The sequence below is a fragment of the Neophocaena asiaeorientalis genome, unplaced genomic scaffold, assembly GCF_003031525.2.
Source record: "Neophocaena asiaeorientalis asiaeorientalis breed wild unplaced genomic scaffold, Neophocaena_asiaeorientalis_V1.1 scaffold79, whole genome shotgun sequence".
Classification (NCBI taxonomy): domain Eukaryota; kingdom Metazoa; phylum Chordata; class Mammalia; order Artiodactyla; family Phocoenidae; genus Neophocaena; species Neophocaena asiaeorientalis.
In genome coordinates this window covers 39,957-56,805 of record NW_020175402.1, presented here as the reverse complement: position 1 = coordinate 56,805, position 16,849 = coordinate 39,957, and the positions used below count along the sequence as shown (strand labels likewise).

Genomic DNA, 16,849 nt, shown 5'->3' with positions numbered 1-16,849 from the left:
AATAATGTAGGACATAAAAAGTTGAAATAACCAATTTTTGTCCCTCCTTACTCCCTAAAGCAATAATGATTTAACAGATTGAAACATATTTTTTCATTCATATTTAAATAATTTTTTAATGCAAATGGGCACATACTATTTTTAATGTTCTAAAACTTCCTGTTTTTTTCCCCCATCTCACGACATATTCATGGACATCTTTCCACTTCATTGCCTATAGAATTTCAGGCTACATAGTATTCCATTTTAAGAATAAATCATAGTCTAGTTCTCTGCTGATAGAAGTTTAGGTTCTTTTTGTTATTTGGGCATATGTTTTAGTTTTAAAGCCTGTCACTAGTTAGTATGTTTTTATCAGAATCAAAAGTTGTAATCTAATCGTTCCCATCAATTATAGGTCCTCCAGCTATATTGCCTTGGTCTTATGGTGTAGAAGCCATAAACATTCCCTTTCTATTTCCTTTTCTTGGAATCTCCCCTTCTCTTACCTTTTCACTTCCATTTCTTAAATTTCCCTCTGATCCTGATGCCTCCCCTTTCCTCTTCATCTCTCCTGTCCTGATCTTGGGTTGGGTTAAAGGTGGGTGTGGGGATGGGATCCTACTCCTTCCAAAGAAGGAGTCCTTTCTTCTAGGGCAGAGGACCTTCCTTTATCTGAACTGGCAAGGAATGAATCCAAGACTTGTTCCTTCTTGCTCTACTGCTGGAGTTTGTGAGCTGGGTGGGCTTCCCCCCCCCCAAGTTCTTATTTCTTCATCCTTAACTTTGCACTTCACTCCTGCATACTAACAGTTTACTCCCCTACTTGGTTTAAACTTTGAACAGTGGTTCTCAAAAAATATTCTTAACTACATTGAATTTCAGTAACTAGGATCATAGAATTCTGTATAATTTTTGCAGTGTTTCTATAGTGTTGAGGAAAAATAACTAAAAAAATAACTAATGAATAGTATTTGCTCAGTGTCGCTTTTCAGTTTTTCTCTTGTCAGTGTTTCTTAAATATTTTGATGCCTGTTACATGAGAAATACCTCATGGAGACTGAAATTATTTCCAGGCCAACCCTAGAGGGTGATCGCCCAAGATGAAAAACATAGTTTAGGGAGCAAAGGGATGTGGTTGATGGTGGCAGTGATGTTGAGGAAAGAAAAGATTGAGAATTTACAGTGGTAGATGGCCCCGTTCTCTCTTACTTCAAGCCAGTATACTCTCCTTTTTTTCTCACTCTGTCATGTCATTTCCCTTTCCTTCTGTCATCTTCTTTCCACTCTTTTCCTGAGTATGGGGGCTTGGGCACCTTGTTCAGCTCATAAGAGCTGAGGAAGTCGTTGTTCCCCGTAGTGTGTGTAGGTGGGAAACTTTTTTGGCACCTCAAATTCAGTTTGATTGTATTTTTGCAGAGCGGCAATACATTATTATTATGGGTATATTATGGGATAAATTGATTTTTATGTGCCAGCCTGCATATTTAACCACTATATTTATCTTTGTTTCTATGGAAAATTGAAAGTTTTGAAAGGTTTTGGAAGACCTGCAATGTGTAAGACATTTGTGCTAAGTATTCTGTGGAATGTAGATGTTGAGGTATTCTCCCTGCCTTTCAGGAACTTACTTGTGTGATGTTTGTGCTTGGGGTTTTGCCAATGAGATGAAATCTAAATATTGACTCGACCAGTTGTTCCCAGATCTTTCAGTATCCTGGGCAAGTGAAGTATAAAGTAAAGCAAAATAAAGGAAGAAGCATAGATGACTATTACATTTAAAATTTTGCCAATAAGACTTTTAAAGTGAACTGCTACTTATTGTATCATTTCCTATAGGAAGGCTGTTTTAAGAACAAAAGAGTAAGACTGAAATAATTTCAAAAAAGGAACAGTCCTTTCCAAAAATGTCAAGTTGGCAAGCCTGTAGTTGTGTGTGTATTTCGTGGTTATTATTGTATATATTTTGCCATATATCATTGGCACCTTTTATATAGACTGGGGTTAGGAGAACCACTGATACAGAATAAGAGTCAGCAAACTTTTTCTATAAAGGACCATATATAGTAAATATCTCAGGCTTTGCAGAACTAGGATCCCATCCCCACACCCACCTTTAACCCAAACCATTCAGCTCTGCCATAGTAGTGGGAAACCAGCCATAGAGAATAGATAAAGTGTTGTTTGTGGGTGTCTTCCCATAATACTTTATTTACAAAATAAATGGTATTAAGCTGAATTTGGGCCTCCTGATCTAGACAGACCTAACTCATCCCATGAATAAGAGTTCCAGAGACAGTAAGTAACTTGCCTGATAAATGGTATGCAAAAGTGACTCACATTTTTAATAGAATAAAATAAATGTTTTAAATGTCCCTGCCTATGTAAGAAGTTGGATTCGATTATTTAAAAAAAAAAAAAAACTATTGTTTGGTAGGGCAGAAGGCCTGCTCTGCTGGGGTCCATAGTTGACTAAATGTTTTACTAATTTAGCGTTTAACTCCCCACTGTATTGAGATTGTCCTATTCTGCCAGGTTTATTCAGCTGATATTTATTGTGCATATATTATACATCAGCCTCTGCCCCAATCATGTTGATGCAGAACTGATTCATTAGAAGAATCTGATTTTTTTTTTTTTATGTTTTACCTTTTGGATCTTATTTCACTTAGCTTAAAAAATAAGGCAAGGTGAGCCAATTGTATTGCTTGTGTAACAGCATTTGAAACCAATTTTAGGGGTTTGTTTTGTGAGTTTTGGAGCTAGTGACATAATATGGTAGTATAGAATTGTTTATTTGAGCTCTGTTTTGATGATACTTTGCTCACTTACTAGAGGATAGCTAATGTGTTTTTGTCTTTGAATTTATTCAAATCCTAGTCATGCTGCTTACATCAGCCCTGTTTAGTTCTTTTCCAAATCTGGTTCTCGAAACCTGATGGATACCTGCAGAGTTCTGATACTGCAAATCATAGTGCTTCCGAGAAATTTCCACTTGAGGATTATGATGATGATGATGGTGGGGATGGTGAAGATGTCGATGATGACAGTGATAATGGAGCCTACGTTATTTGACTTTTTACTAAAGTACCAAGGATTTTACCAGTATTAACTATCTTCATACACATTTCTTTCCTTCTTGTTACTTTGACTGCTATCCATCTCTCCCACTAAAGGCTAATCATCACTTGTGCACCCATCATATATGTACCCATTTAAGGCTGTTACTCTAGCAGTTCTCTTGTATCTTTCCTACATTACCACTTTTTTTCTCCCTCTGCTGGATTAGTTTTATCAGCATACGGGTATATTGTTTCATTCCCATCTTTTAAAAAAAAAAAATTTTTTTTTTTTTAACTTCATATTTTTGTCCACCTATAGCCCATTTTTTTGCTTCCTTTAAGACTTTTTGTTTTGTTTTGTTTTTTGCGGTACGCGGGCCTCTCACTGTCGCGGCCTCTCCCGTCATGGAGCACAGGCTCCGGACGCGCAGGCCCAGCGGCCATGGCTCACGGGCCCAGCCGCTCTGCGGCACGTGGGATCTTCCCGGACCGGGGCACGAACCCGCGTCCCCTGCATCGGCAGGCGGACTCTCAACCACTGCGCCACAGGGAAGCCCCCTTTAAGATTTATAAGAAAAAGAGCTGTCTGTACTCACTGTCTTCATTTTCTGAAGACAGACGAGGATGCACACCTCCACCCGCACCCAAACAACTTTTGTCAAGGTCACCAGTGAATTCTACTTTGCTAAATCTTAATTGATCTCCCAGTACCATTTGACATAGTTAAGCACTCTGCCCATTCTTGGACCATTCATCTCCTTTGCTGGGTTTTCTTCATATCTGTGCAACATATCTAAACAACATAGAGTGCCTTGGGAGTTCCATGGTGATCCAGTGGTTAGGACTCTGTGCTTTCACTGCTGTGGGTCCAGATTGAGTCCCTGGTCAGGGAACTAAGATCCTGCAAGCAATGCAGTGCTGCCAAAAAAAGGTCACTATTAAAATAAATAAATAAACAGCATAGAGTGCTTCAAAGTTTAGTCCTTGGGCTTCTTTTCTGTTTGAACTCATTTCCTGAGTTACCCAGTCTCATGGTTTAAATACTTCCATATAGTCTAATTCCAAAATGGATACCTATTCACCGACTCCAGACTTGTGTCTCTTTTGGCCTACTTGATATCTCTGTTTGAAAGTCTAATAAGAATGTCAAAACTTTACATGTCCAAAGTTGAGCTCTTAATTTTTCTGCCCTAAATTGTATTCTTCCTCATCTCAGTAAATAAATAAATAGCACAGTAAATAGTACCTCCATCCTTCCACTTGCTCAGACAGACCTTAAGGATTTTCCTTGACACGTGTTTCTCTCACACCCACATCCAATCCATTAGCAAGTCTGGAGGTTCTACTTTCAAAAATATCCAGTATCTCACCCCATCTTACCACCTCTGCTGTAAGCACTCTGGTTTAATAGTAATTATAACAATAGTCAAAGTTTTGAAAGTTAAAAAGGATTCATTGAGGTGGGTAGGTAGAAGAAGTTAATTTCAGGCAGAAGGGCAGTATAGTCATGGGCATGAACAATGTTGAAGAGATTGGTGTACTCAAGGGATAGGAATATGTTACTCAAGGGATAGGAATACGTTATACCTTAGAGCAAAGGTGTGGAGTTTGAGAATGGTAGAAAATGTTGTTTGGAACCTGGATTCCTGGTGGCTGGACTTTTATCTCTAGGCTGCTTGTTATCTGCCCCAACAGTAGGACATTCACCAAACCTAAATCGTAGCTCCCAGTGGCAGTGGTTCTCCATAAGTAAAGGAGAAGAATTAGACCACCCCAACCCCCAAGATGATGAGATATATTCTCCTGCCCCTGACCAAACCCACACACAAGACATATCCACACAAACCTTTGTTTGAGAATCACGGTTGGAGGCAGTGGGCCCCCAGGATAGATTTTTTTTTAAAGCAGTAACTCTGGTGGCAGTCTGCAGGAGTTGCTTATTTAGTTGTCTTTATAGTGGATGCTGAAGAAAAGATAGATGCTTATGACTGTTTGGGAATCATTCCTTGACCACTTCAGTAGCTGGAGGGGAGCTGGTGGAAAGAGCTGAGCAAGACGAATGCTTATTTTTGTCTGTTACTTTTTTTTTTAAACTAATTGTCTAGATTTACAGTGCCATTACTAGTCTTATAGTGGTTGACAAAATAACTGAATGCTTTTTTCCATTCTTTTCTAATTCTTTAGGAGCGCCTTTTTACCCAAGTCAGCCAGTGTATCAGTCAGCACCTATCATAGTGCCTACGCAGCAGCAGCCCCCTCCAGCCAAGAGAGAGAAAAAAACAGTAAGAGATCTTCATTAAGTTTTCTCACTTTAAAATTGAATGTCCATTTACTTATCAAATAAGTTTACCCACAGCTGTAATAATTATTCACCTTAGTTCCCAAATGACTGCCAATTTTTATTCCTCCCTTATATCCTCACCACTAGACTTGGAGGATTTTTATGGGCAGATAATTAGATGTTGCAAGTACCCTTTGCTTAATATCAATTTTCAACATGCACTGAGCTAGCTATGCTAAATGACAACATGCCATCCAGCTCCAGAACAGGAAGGTTTAACCTTCTAAAGTCTCACTAAGTGGGAGGAATTTGAGCTCGGTTCTCACATCCTTGTTGTCCTTTAACTCTAGTCCTAGTCAGCTCTATATTCAAATATGAATTGACAGGGGAAAAATAGCACAAGAGAAAATGGGCATAGTATTAAGGACAGCAAGAAAAATCTTTCCTATAGAATATATTTATTTTAAGAAACAGAAAGCAGAATTTAGAAAATGTATTGTAATTGTTTTAAATAAATTACAGAGACTTTGCCTCTATCTATTCAGGCAGGCCCAAGAGAATTAGAGTACAGTAATATGAAATACGCACTGCAGAATATTTTGTAGAAGAGTGGCTTGCAATCTTTTATCCATCAGAACACACAAAATGAATGATGTTTATAAGAGATTCCCACATTCACACAAATAAAATAGGTGGGAGTGAGATCATAGCAATACTCTTGCAAGTACTCTCATTTAATAAAAATTTATGAGGTTCAGAACTTTGGTTCTTTTTTTATCAGAGACAAATTATTTGTGCACACATCATAATAACCATGACATGCCAATGTATCATGACACTACAGTTGAGAAACTGCTGTGGAAATGTTGACACAGCATGGTAGATGTTGGACTTGAAGAACACTCTCAGAATGCAGAAAAATTAATAAAGAAAATAATGAAAATGGAACACGGTATTAATAGATGTTATTGAAGAAGAAAGTAGAATAAATGAATTGTAAAACAGTACATAAAAGTGTAGTAGGGGACTTCCCTGGTGTTGCAGTGGTTAAGAATCCGCCTGCCAGTGCAGGAGACATGGGTTTGAGCCCTGGTCCGGGAAGATCCCACATGCTGCAGAACAGCTAAGCCCGTGCACCACAACTACTGAGGCTGTGTGCCACAACTACTAAAGCTCGTGCACCTAGAGCCCGTGCTCCACCACAAGAGAAGCTACTGCAACGAGAAGCCTGTGCACCGCGATGAAGAGTAGTCCCTGCTCACTGCAACTAGAGAAGAGCCCATGCACAGCAATGAAGACCCAGTGCAGCCAAAAATAAACAAATTAATTAATTAATTTAAAAAAACCCAAAAAACTATAGTAAGCATAAGATTCTGTACCTGAAAAAATAGCTGATAGTAGAAATCTTAATAAAGACTTACTCCCAGGAAAGCTTCCAGATACAAATGGTTTTATTAGTGAATTCTTTGACATTATCAAGAAGCCAAGGCTAGCTTGATAAGCTCTAGATTTAATGACAAGCGGAGGGGGGCTTTCAGCACTGTCCCAGGATGGAAGGCCTAGACCCAGGTACTCCACCTCCATTATAGCACCATCTCCACTGACGTCTATGCATAGGTAGCCTTCAAAAAAATTAAAAGAAGACCATACACATTGTTCTGTATCTTGCATCTTTTCATTTACCAATACATCTTGACAGTCATTCCATATTAGTACATGTAGATCAATCTCATTTTTTCTACTGGCTGTTTGGTATTTAATTGTAAGGATGTAGCATAAATTTTCTTTTTTTTTTATACAGCAGGTTCTTATTAGTTATCCATTTTATACATATTAATGTATATATGTCAACCCCAATCTCCCAATTCATTACACCACCACCGCCCCTCGCCACTTTCTCCCCTTGGTGTCCATATGTTTGTTCTCTACATCTGTGTCTCTATTTCTGCCCTGCAGACCGGTTCATCTGTACGATTTTTCTAGGTTCCACATATTGTAGCGTAAAGTTTTAACTACTATGTTCTTGATCAGCCTTTAGAATTTTTCTGTGTCTTTGCTGGGAAAAAAAAAAACAGTATTGCAGTGAGCATATTTACATACATGCACAAGGTTATCTGCAACATAAATCCCTGTTTCTGAGTCCTAGGATATGGATAGTTTACATTTTGTTAGAGAACCATTTAAGGGCTTTAAAACTTTAGATAGTAACTTCCATATTTTAAAACTCTTTTATGAATCTTGTCTTATGTTAAGCATTATAAATAAAATCAGTCAATTTGGCATTGCTTAAAAGACAAGTGTTAATACTTTGCCTTTTTGACCTAGAAAATTTTCCAACTAGGTTTCATTTTAGCTTGTTGTGCTAATTAATTCAAGTCAGAGCTAATGGCCTAAATTCTTTTGAATGACCCCCTCTGGTTCCGTGATTGAAATCAAGTCAAATGTGGTGATTGTCAACTGTGATGTTTGACAGATTTCCCAGTTTGCATCTTTATGCATCATATGCCTATAAATCTACTTCACAGGCACCCATCTATAAATATGCCATCTTATTTGTAACCTTATAGATAAGAATTCGAGATCCAAACCAGGGAGGTAAAGACATAACAGAGGAGATTATGTCTGGAGGTGGCAGCAGAAATCCTACTCCACCCATAGGGAGACCCACATCCACACCTACTCCTCCTCAGGTAAGACAGAATGTGCCATGGTGGATGATGATGTGTATTTTTTGTTCACTAACCTCTACTGAGCTCTTCTTTCTTCTATAGCCACTTGACTGTATTTTTCCTTTCTGTCAGTTGTCTCATAGCCTTGAATATCTAAATGATATTTAAACAGACATGTTGTTTCTCTTTGTAAACTGTTATAACTTCCAACTTTTTATTGGTAATATTTCTCTGTCTTCACATTCAGAGCATAGCTGCTGCCACTCTTCCTAATGAACTCTTCCTAATGAACTATTATTGCATGGTACCAAAAGGAGCTGCATTCCTATGGAAACCTCATCATTAAATGAGTATTTTATATTTTCAATATGGAGTCTTAGGAGTTAAATGCTACACTCTGTGATAATATAAACATTAAAATTGAGAATTTAAACATTTTTATTGAACTGTGTTTGAGATGATTGCCTGTGTTATTCAGAGCATATTTAAATGTATTATAGGTATACCTCTTACTTTTTAGTACTACATAAATGAGCTTCTTGAGTGCAGGGTGTCTTCTTTAATTATTTACAAAGGTTATTAACAAGTTATGTCAAACACCTTTTTGTTCCTGTTGCAGAATGTGGTTATCGTGATCGTCTAAGAGTTCACTTTCTTGCTTTTAGACATCAAGGCTTTCCAGGAGAAGCTGAGGTTTAGCAAACTATACTAGAAAATGGACGCCCCCCCCTCCCCCACCAAGTTTGACAGAATTTTGATTTCATCATGGGGTTACTTTGAATCCTGCTAAACCATTCAGAGGAGAAGAGTGATTTCAAATCTTCAAAATATCTAAAGTGAATGCTCAGCATATAAAACAGACATAACCAAAGTTGTTAAGGTCTAGGAATCTGTTTGCTTCCCCCTCTTGTGGCCGATTGGTGAGGTACTTCTCAGAGCCCAGTTTACGAAACAAGTGATATGGATGATCAAATATAAGGCATTTCAGAATGACAGACTATTGACTTGATTTTAGTAGCACTATATAGGTTTAAAAAAAGTTCTTTAAAAATTGAGCTCACAAACAGATGTCTAAGTTTAGAGCCCCTTGAAAATCTGTGAATTTTGAGTCGACCTAAAACTTGGGACTTTGTATAATGATGTGTTTAACTTGGAAACGATGATACTCTCTGGCTGACTTTTATCTCAGTCTTCCATCATCTAGCTAAGTATAATATGTAACCATCTAGATATATGAATTGTAAGGTTATATTAATGATTGTTAATAGGACTTTTCACCATTCCCTATTATTTCCCCAGGGATATTCCAAATCTAGAATGATTGAACAGGGCTTATACTTAATCTTGTCCCTGTGCGTAAACATGGGACAAGCACCATATACACATTTAAGTTATTCACTTATGTGCTCTGTTAGGTGGGAACATACTATAGCGAAAATTTAGGATTAGTTGATCGGGGCAGTTCAATTTTGGTCTGTATTTTCCCACAATAATTAAAATATTGTTACTGTCCAACTGTGTAGTTGACAACCTTTTGTTGATTTGTGTTTAAATTCTCATTAAATATATATTAGTATATCTTTTTGCATTTTAATTCCCTGTGGGCTGGTTTGTTTTTCTTTAATCTTACCAAGCTTGATCCTACCCTCTTCTGGTTATCTCTCTGTCCTTAGTCACAGGAATCCTTTTGCTCTTTATCTTTCCCCAGGGATCCCAGGCCTGAATACGAATGTATGTGTTTGGGTAATCATAAAGCCCATTAAACGTACATTTTTATTTGATAAAGGTCATCAGTCAATTATTATAATGTTGGTAGTTCTTTTTGAGGTGTAATGTTGTCTTGAAGCGTCAGTTTATTTTATTAGGTAGTTTGCATTTAAATCCACGCTTACCGATCTGTTGTCTTTCCAAATGCATGAAATTCATGGAATGAATATATAGCCTCTCAACAGACATATGTACTAGAAATATTTCATTTTCCTCTTAAGAACAACAACAGCGCAAGTGTGATGATGGCAACCGACACTTGGCTTCGTTTTCTAGAAATTCATGGAGAGTGGTGCACATAGAGTAGGAGAGGATATCCCTGGTTAGGGGAAGCAATCATTAGTGCCTAATTGTTACGTCATGTAAAAATGTTGACCCAGTGTTTCAAAAGAAGCTAGAAATCAATCTGCGAGTGTTAATCGGCAACTAATTCTACTAATAAATAGCACTATGCCAGCCAAATAAGATCCTTTAGGCTTAACCTAAAAACTAAAGTTTGTAGCCTTGGCCTAATTCTAAATAGATCCTAGACCACAGTCTTAGTATAAGTAAGACTGCAGATGAGACAACCCTTTTCAGAATTTATGACTAAATAGTAAATACTGTATTGCTTTTGGCCTTACGGAGTACCTGCTTTGAGTCACAATTGCATGTGATGTGAATAGCAGAGCCCTTTCCCTATCATTGAGCTCATCCCAGTCTCTTCAAGGGAGACAGAGGATACTTACTACTATATGACCGATCCTCCTGTGAAATGTATACCGAGAATTATTACAGCACAGAGATGACCAAGTGGGTCATATTTATAGCACAGGCTCAAATGTGTTGGATCACAGAAACCTATTAATGGTACTTGGTACAGGTGAGATAGTACAGGGGAGAGGTTTAAAGGTTTGGCTTAGAATCAGATATACTTGGTTTCAAGTCCTAGTTCCACAACTGAATTTTGTAACTTTAGCTAAATTACTTATCTTCTAGAACTTTAGCTTCCACATTTTAAAAAACAAGGGAAATAAATATCATATAGAGTTATTATAAGTATTAAATAAATACTTAAAATTGCTTAAGCTTGGGACACAATGAGCATTCAGCAAATGTTATCTGTTATTAGTATTACAATCATTGTTATTTCAGAAGGCACGGAGAATGACTGGAGGAGTCTTGAAGGCTTCACAGCAGAGATGCCACTTGGGCTGAGTTCCCAGATTGGTATTCACAAAAATGGAAAGAGAGAGAAGGGTATTCCAGGCAGAGTGGCAGCATGTGCAAAAAGGCACTTGGAGATGGGAAATTGAGTGCAGGGAGACTGTTACCATTTCTAGTGATAAATTGGGAAGTCAGTTGAAGGAGAGGAAGCCAGTGAGAGAAATATCCAGCAATTGGTTACTAAGTAAGGATTATAAAAAGGGTAACCCTATAATTTATCATCGAAATTGGGGCAGTTTTAGAAAGGAATGGGGATGCTATTAATCATTTTGCTGGGACAACAGGCATAAACCAGTACTGTCCAAGTAAACACATTGCATGGTTCCCCTAGGAGTTAGAGAGGGAAGAATCAGAGGTGATTCTTCAAGCTTAGATACTGGGATTTATAAAGTAAAACATAACATGGAGTGTACATGGATGTTTGAAAAGGGGGATAATGAATGATTTTGGCAAGCAGGCAAGCTAAGAAGAGTTAATTGAGAGAAACTGCATTGGAGGAGAATGGAGAGGAGAAACAGGTTTTTGCTGCTTCTGTTTTTGTCCTGAAGAGTAGATTGAATTTAAAATTGTTCTGCTTCCTGAGTTTTAAAATGATCTGTGGAATAACTCCTTGAGATTTTATATCTCAGATGTATTAAAGATATGGAAATATGTGTAATATATGTGCCCATTCAGATCATCATAGTACACAGACAGAGGTGCATGAATGGACAGAATACTAGAGTACTTGATGCTGGTCAGTCTCCACTCTGTCACTTAGATTTATGACCTTGGGTCAGAATGTGAAGCCCTTTAAACCCCTATTTTTTGATATGTAATATGAGGGATTATACTAAGAAATCTCAGAGTTCCCTTTTAGTCCTTAAATATTTAAGTTGGAAAGAAGGGAACATTTTTGTTACTTTCCCTCAGCATCAAAGTCTCTCAGCTATATGTCTGTTGTTGATAGCAGTGAGGCACAAGGAACGTTTTCACATTAAGAAATGTGCCAGCTTCCTGAAAGTCATTTTGGACCCTGCAGGGTAAAAATAAGTGTATGGTGTTGTACGGTCAGCCCTCCCTATCCACAGGTTCTTCATCTGCTAATTCAAATAACCAGGGATGAAAAATATTCAGGAAAAAAAATTTCAGAAAGTTCTAAAAAGCAAAACTTGAATTTACCATGCACTGGCAAGTATTTACAGAGCATTTACATTGTATTAGGTATTATAAGTAATATAGAAATGATTTAAAGTACCTGGGAGGTTAAATGCAAATACTATACCTTTTCATATCAGGGACTTGAGCACCTGAGGCTTTTGGTATCCACGGGCTGTCCTAGACTCAATCCCCCATGGATACTGAGGGACGACTGTATAAGCAAGGCTTCCATAATTGTCTACTTCCAAAGGGGTGGTGAAGTAAAATCACTTAATATTTTAAAATGAGCTATATATTTTCCTTCCTCTCCCTACTCCCTCTTGTTCTTTTTTCTGTTTTAAGAATTACTCTTTTAAGAATTACTCACTTGCCACCCAAGTGAGAAGTCTGCGCACCACGATGGAGAGTAGCCCCTGCTTGCTACAACTAGAGAAAGCCCGCGCGCAGCAACGAAGACCCAACACAGCCAAAAAAAATTTTTTAATTAAAAACAAAAATCTTTATTCCATATTCCACACCATTATATCAGCAAGTCCTATCTGGCTCATTTTCACCATCTCCACTGCTACTGTTATCCTCTAAACCACTTTGATCTCCCCTAAACAGCAGTAACTTTCCTACTCACCTCCTTGCTTCTGCTTGCCTGTCTATTCTTTTTATTTATTTATTAAAATTATTTATTTATTTATTTATTTTTGGCTGTGTTGGGTCTTCATTCCTTTGCATGGTCTTTCTTTAGTTGCATTGAGCGGGGGCTACTCTTCGTTGCGGTGTGTGGGCTTCTCATTGCTGTGGCTTCTCTTGTTGTAGAGCATGGGCTCTAGGCGCGCAGGCTTCAGTAGTTGTGGCACGCGGGCTCAGTAGTTGTGGCATGCAGGCTCTAGAGCTCAGGCTCAGTAGTTATGGTGCACGAGCTTAGTTGCTCCGTGGCATGTGGGATCTTCCCGGACCAGGGCTTGAACCCATGTCCCCTTCATTGGCAGGCGGATTCTTAACCACTGCGCCACCAAGGAAGCCCCTCTTTTTATTTATTTTTTTACTGAGGTATAATTGACATAAACATTACATTAGTTTTAGGTGTACAACGTAATGATATTTGTAGAAATTGTAAAATGACCACAATAAGTCTAGTTAACAGCTGTCACCATGCACAGTTACAAAAAACAATTTTTTATTTATGAGAACTTTTAAGATCTATTGTCTTTGCAGCTTTCAAATATGCAATATAGTATTATTAACTAGAGTTGCCATGCTGTTCATTACATCCCCATGACTTATTTATTTTATAACTGGAAGTTTGTACCTTTCGATCCCCTTCACCCATTTTTCCCACCCTACCCCCCACCTCTGGCAACCACCAATCTGTTCTGTTTTCTGTGAGTTTTGTTTTGTTTTTTAATTCTACATATAAGTGAGCTCATACGGCATTTCTTTCTCTATCTGAGTTATTTCACTTAGTATAATACCCACAAAGTCCATTCATGTTATTGCAAAGGGCAAGCTTTCATTTATTTTTATGGTTGAATAATATTCTTCTGTGTATGTACAGGTTTATTCTTTAATATGTTTCCCTTGAAAAAACATAAGCTCCAGAAGCTAAGGATTTTTCTGTTTTAATCACCAGTGGGTTCTCAATGCTTTGTATGTGATAGATGCCAGGGGGGAAAATCCACACACGTGAGTATGTGTGCGCATGCATACACTCACACACACACCTTTCTAAAGAATGCGTGTAGGAGAATTCTCTCCCATTTATGAAAGAAGTATGTTTTGGTCCTTTTTCCTGGTGCCATTTATTTATTATTTTACTTCCTCATCTTCATAATGTTTCTCAATTGGGGGCAATACTTCTTTATCCCCAGGGTTTGTATATGTTAAACACATGTGGTATTTATTACAATGGCTGTTTTAAAGTCATTGAATGGGACTTCGAAAAGTCAGTTACATACAACATATAAATAATGAAATGTGAAACGTTCAAATAGCCTCTTATGATAACAGTAAATTACATCAGCATCTTGCTTATATTTGTATAACTATTTGGAGTCTCTGGCTTTCTCTCAGTGGATTACAATAAGGGTCAGCAATCATTTTCTGTAAAGGGCCAGATCGTACACGTTTTTGGTTTTGCAGCCAGCTATCTCTTTCACCACTACTCAACTCTGATATTGTTGCATGAAAGCAGCCATAAGCAGTATGTAAATGAATGGCTGTGGCTGTTCCAATAAAACTTCTAAGTATCCTGTAATTTTCATATGTCAAGAAATATTGTTCTTTTAAAATTCCCCCAACTATTTAAAAATGTAAAAAGTTCTTATCTCATGGGAAGTACCAAAATAGGCATGTGGCCCCCTGGGCCATAGTTGCTGGCCTCCTGTCTACAAGTACCTCTGTAATGAAGCATCCTGTCGTATACACGTTTAAAATAGACAGTAAATGATGGTGGCCTCTCTTTGGGTAGAAACAATATAGGTTATGTAAAGAGAAATGAATTTTATTTACTTTTTAAACTGCCAAATCTAATTTTTAAATTTTTATACAACTTTTAAAGGTTACTTTCCATTTACAATTATTACAAAATATTGACTATTTTCCCGTGTTGTACAATACACACTTGACACCCAGTAGTTTTGTATCTCCCACTGCCCCACCCCTATATTGCCCCTCCCCCCACACTGATAATCACTAGTTTGTTCTCTATATCTGTGAGTTTGCTTCTTTTTTGCTATATTCACTAGTTTGTTGTATTTTTTAGATTCCACATATAAGTGATATCACACAGTATTTGTCTTTATCTGACTTATTTCAGTTAGCATAATGCCCTCTAAGTCCATCCATGTTGCTACAAATGGCAAAATTTTCATGTCTCTTTTATGGCTCAGTAGATACCGCTGTGTGTGTGTGTGTGTGTGTGTGTGTGTGTGTGTGTTTGTGTGTGTGTGTATCACATCTTTTTTATCCATTTAGTTTTTGACGGACACTTAGGTTGCTTCTGTATCTTGGCAATTATAAATAATGCTGCTATGAACATTGGGGTGCATGTATCTTTTCGAATAAATGTTTTTTCTTTTTTTGATATATACTCAGGAGTTGAATTGCTGGGTCATATGATAGTTCTGTTTTTATTTTTCAGAGCATTTCCATACTGTTTTCCACAGTAGCTGCAGCAGTTTACATTCCCACCAACAGTGTACGAAGGTTCCCTTTTTCCACATCCTCACCAATATTTGTTATTTGTGTTCTTTTTGATTCAGTTCTTCTGCCCACTTTTTAGTTGGGTTGTTTTTTTTTTGATGTCATGTTGTATGAGCTGTTTACATATGTTAGGTATTAATGCCCTATCCATCATATCATTTGCAAATATTTTCTTCCATTTACTAGGTTGTCTTTCCATTTTGTCGATGGTTTCCTTTGCTGTGCAAAAGCTTGTAAGTTTAATTACGTCCAATTTGTTTATTTTTGCTTTTATTTTCTTTACTTTAGGAGATGGATCCCAAAAAAATATTGCTGCAACTTATGTCAAAGAGTATTCTGCCTGTGTTTTTCTCTAGGAGTTTTATACTGTTTGGTCTTACATTTAAGTCTTTAATCCATTTTGAGTTTATTTTTGTGTATGGTGTCAGAGAGTGTTCTAATTTATTTCTTTTACATGTAGCTGTCCAGTTTTTCCAGCACCACTTATTGGAGAGACTGTCTTTTCTCCATTGTATATTCTTGCCTCCTTTGTCATAGATTAATTGACCGTAAGTGCTTGGGTTTATTTCTGGGCTCTCTATCCTGTTTCATTGATCTATGTGTCTGTTTTTATGCCAGTATTGTACTGTTTTGATGACTGTAGCTTTTTTGTATAGTCTGAAGTCAAGGAGCATGAATTCTCCAGCTCTGTTCTTCTTTCTCAAGATTGTTTTGGCTATTTGGGGTCTTAAGTGTTTCATATAAATTTTAAAATTATTTGTTCTAGTTCTGTGAAAAATGCCATTGGAATTTTGATAGGACTTGCATTGAATCTGAAGATTGCCTTGGGTAGTATGGTCATTTTAACAACGTTGATTCTTCCAATCCAGGAACATGGTATATCTTTCCATCTGTTGTGTCATCTTCAGTTTCTTTCATCAGTGTCTTAGAGTTTTCAGAGTATTGGTCTTTGCCTCCTTAGGTAGACTTATTCCTAGATGTTCTGTTCTTTTTGATGCGTTGGTGAATGAGATTATTTTCTTAATTTCTCTGATAGTTCGTTGTTAGTGTATAGAAATGCAACAGATTTCTGCACATTAATTTTGTATCCTGCAACTATACCAAATTCATTGATGAGCTCTAGTAGTTTTCTGGTAGCATGTTTAGGATTTCCTATGTATAGTATCATGTCATCTGCAAACAGTGACAGTTTTACTTCTTCCGTTCCAATTTGGATTTTTAAAATTTCTTTTTCTTTTCTGAATACTGTGGCTAGAACTTCCAAACCTGTGTTGAATAAAAGTGGCAAGAGTGGGCATTCTTGTCTTGTTCCTGATCTTAGAGGAAATGCTTTCAGCTTTTCACCATTGAGTATGATGTCAACTGTGGGTTTGTCATATATGACATTTATTATGTTGAGGTATATTCCCTCTATGCCCACTTTCTGGAGAGTTTTTATCATAAATGGATGTTGAATTTTATCAAAAGCTTTTCCTGCATCTATTGAGATGATCATGTGGCTTTTATTCTTCAGTTTTTTAATGTTGTGTATCACATTGATTGATTAGCAG

The 16,849-nt window shown here is 37.3% G+C and overlaps 1 protein-coding gene across 1 annotated transcript in view; it reads left to right on the top strand.

Moving 5' to 3' along the window:
• The window catches only part of LOC112414374 (eukaryotic translation initiation factor 4 gamma 3-like), a gene marked incomplete at its 3' end in the record, with an annotated part of 147,175 nt that overhangs the window by 114,489 nt on the left and 15,837 nt on the right, over positions 1-16,849 (top strand). The window contains exons 7-8 of the mRNA XM_024766866.1: positions 5,226-5,323; positions 7,890-8,012. Of these exons, the coding sequence (XP_024622634.1) occupies positions 5,226-5,323; positions 7,890-8,012 (221 nt within the window). The remainder of the gene's footprint in view (positions 1-5,225; positions 5,324-7,889; positions 8,013-16,849) is intronic.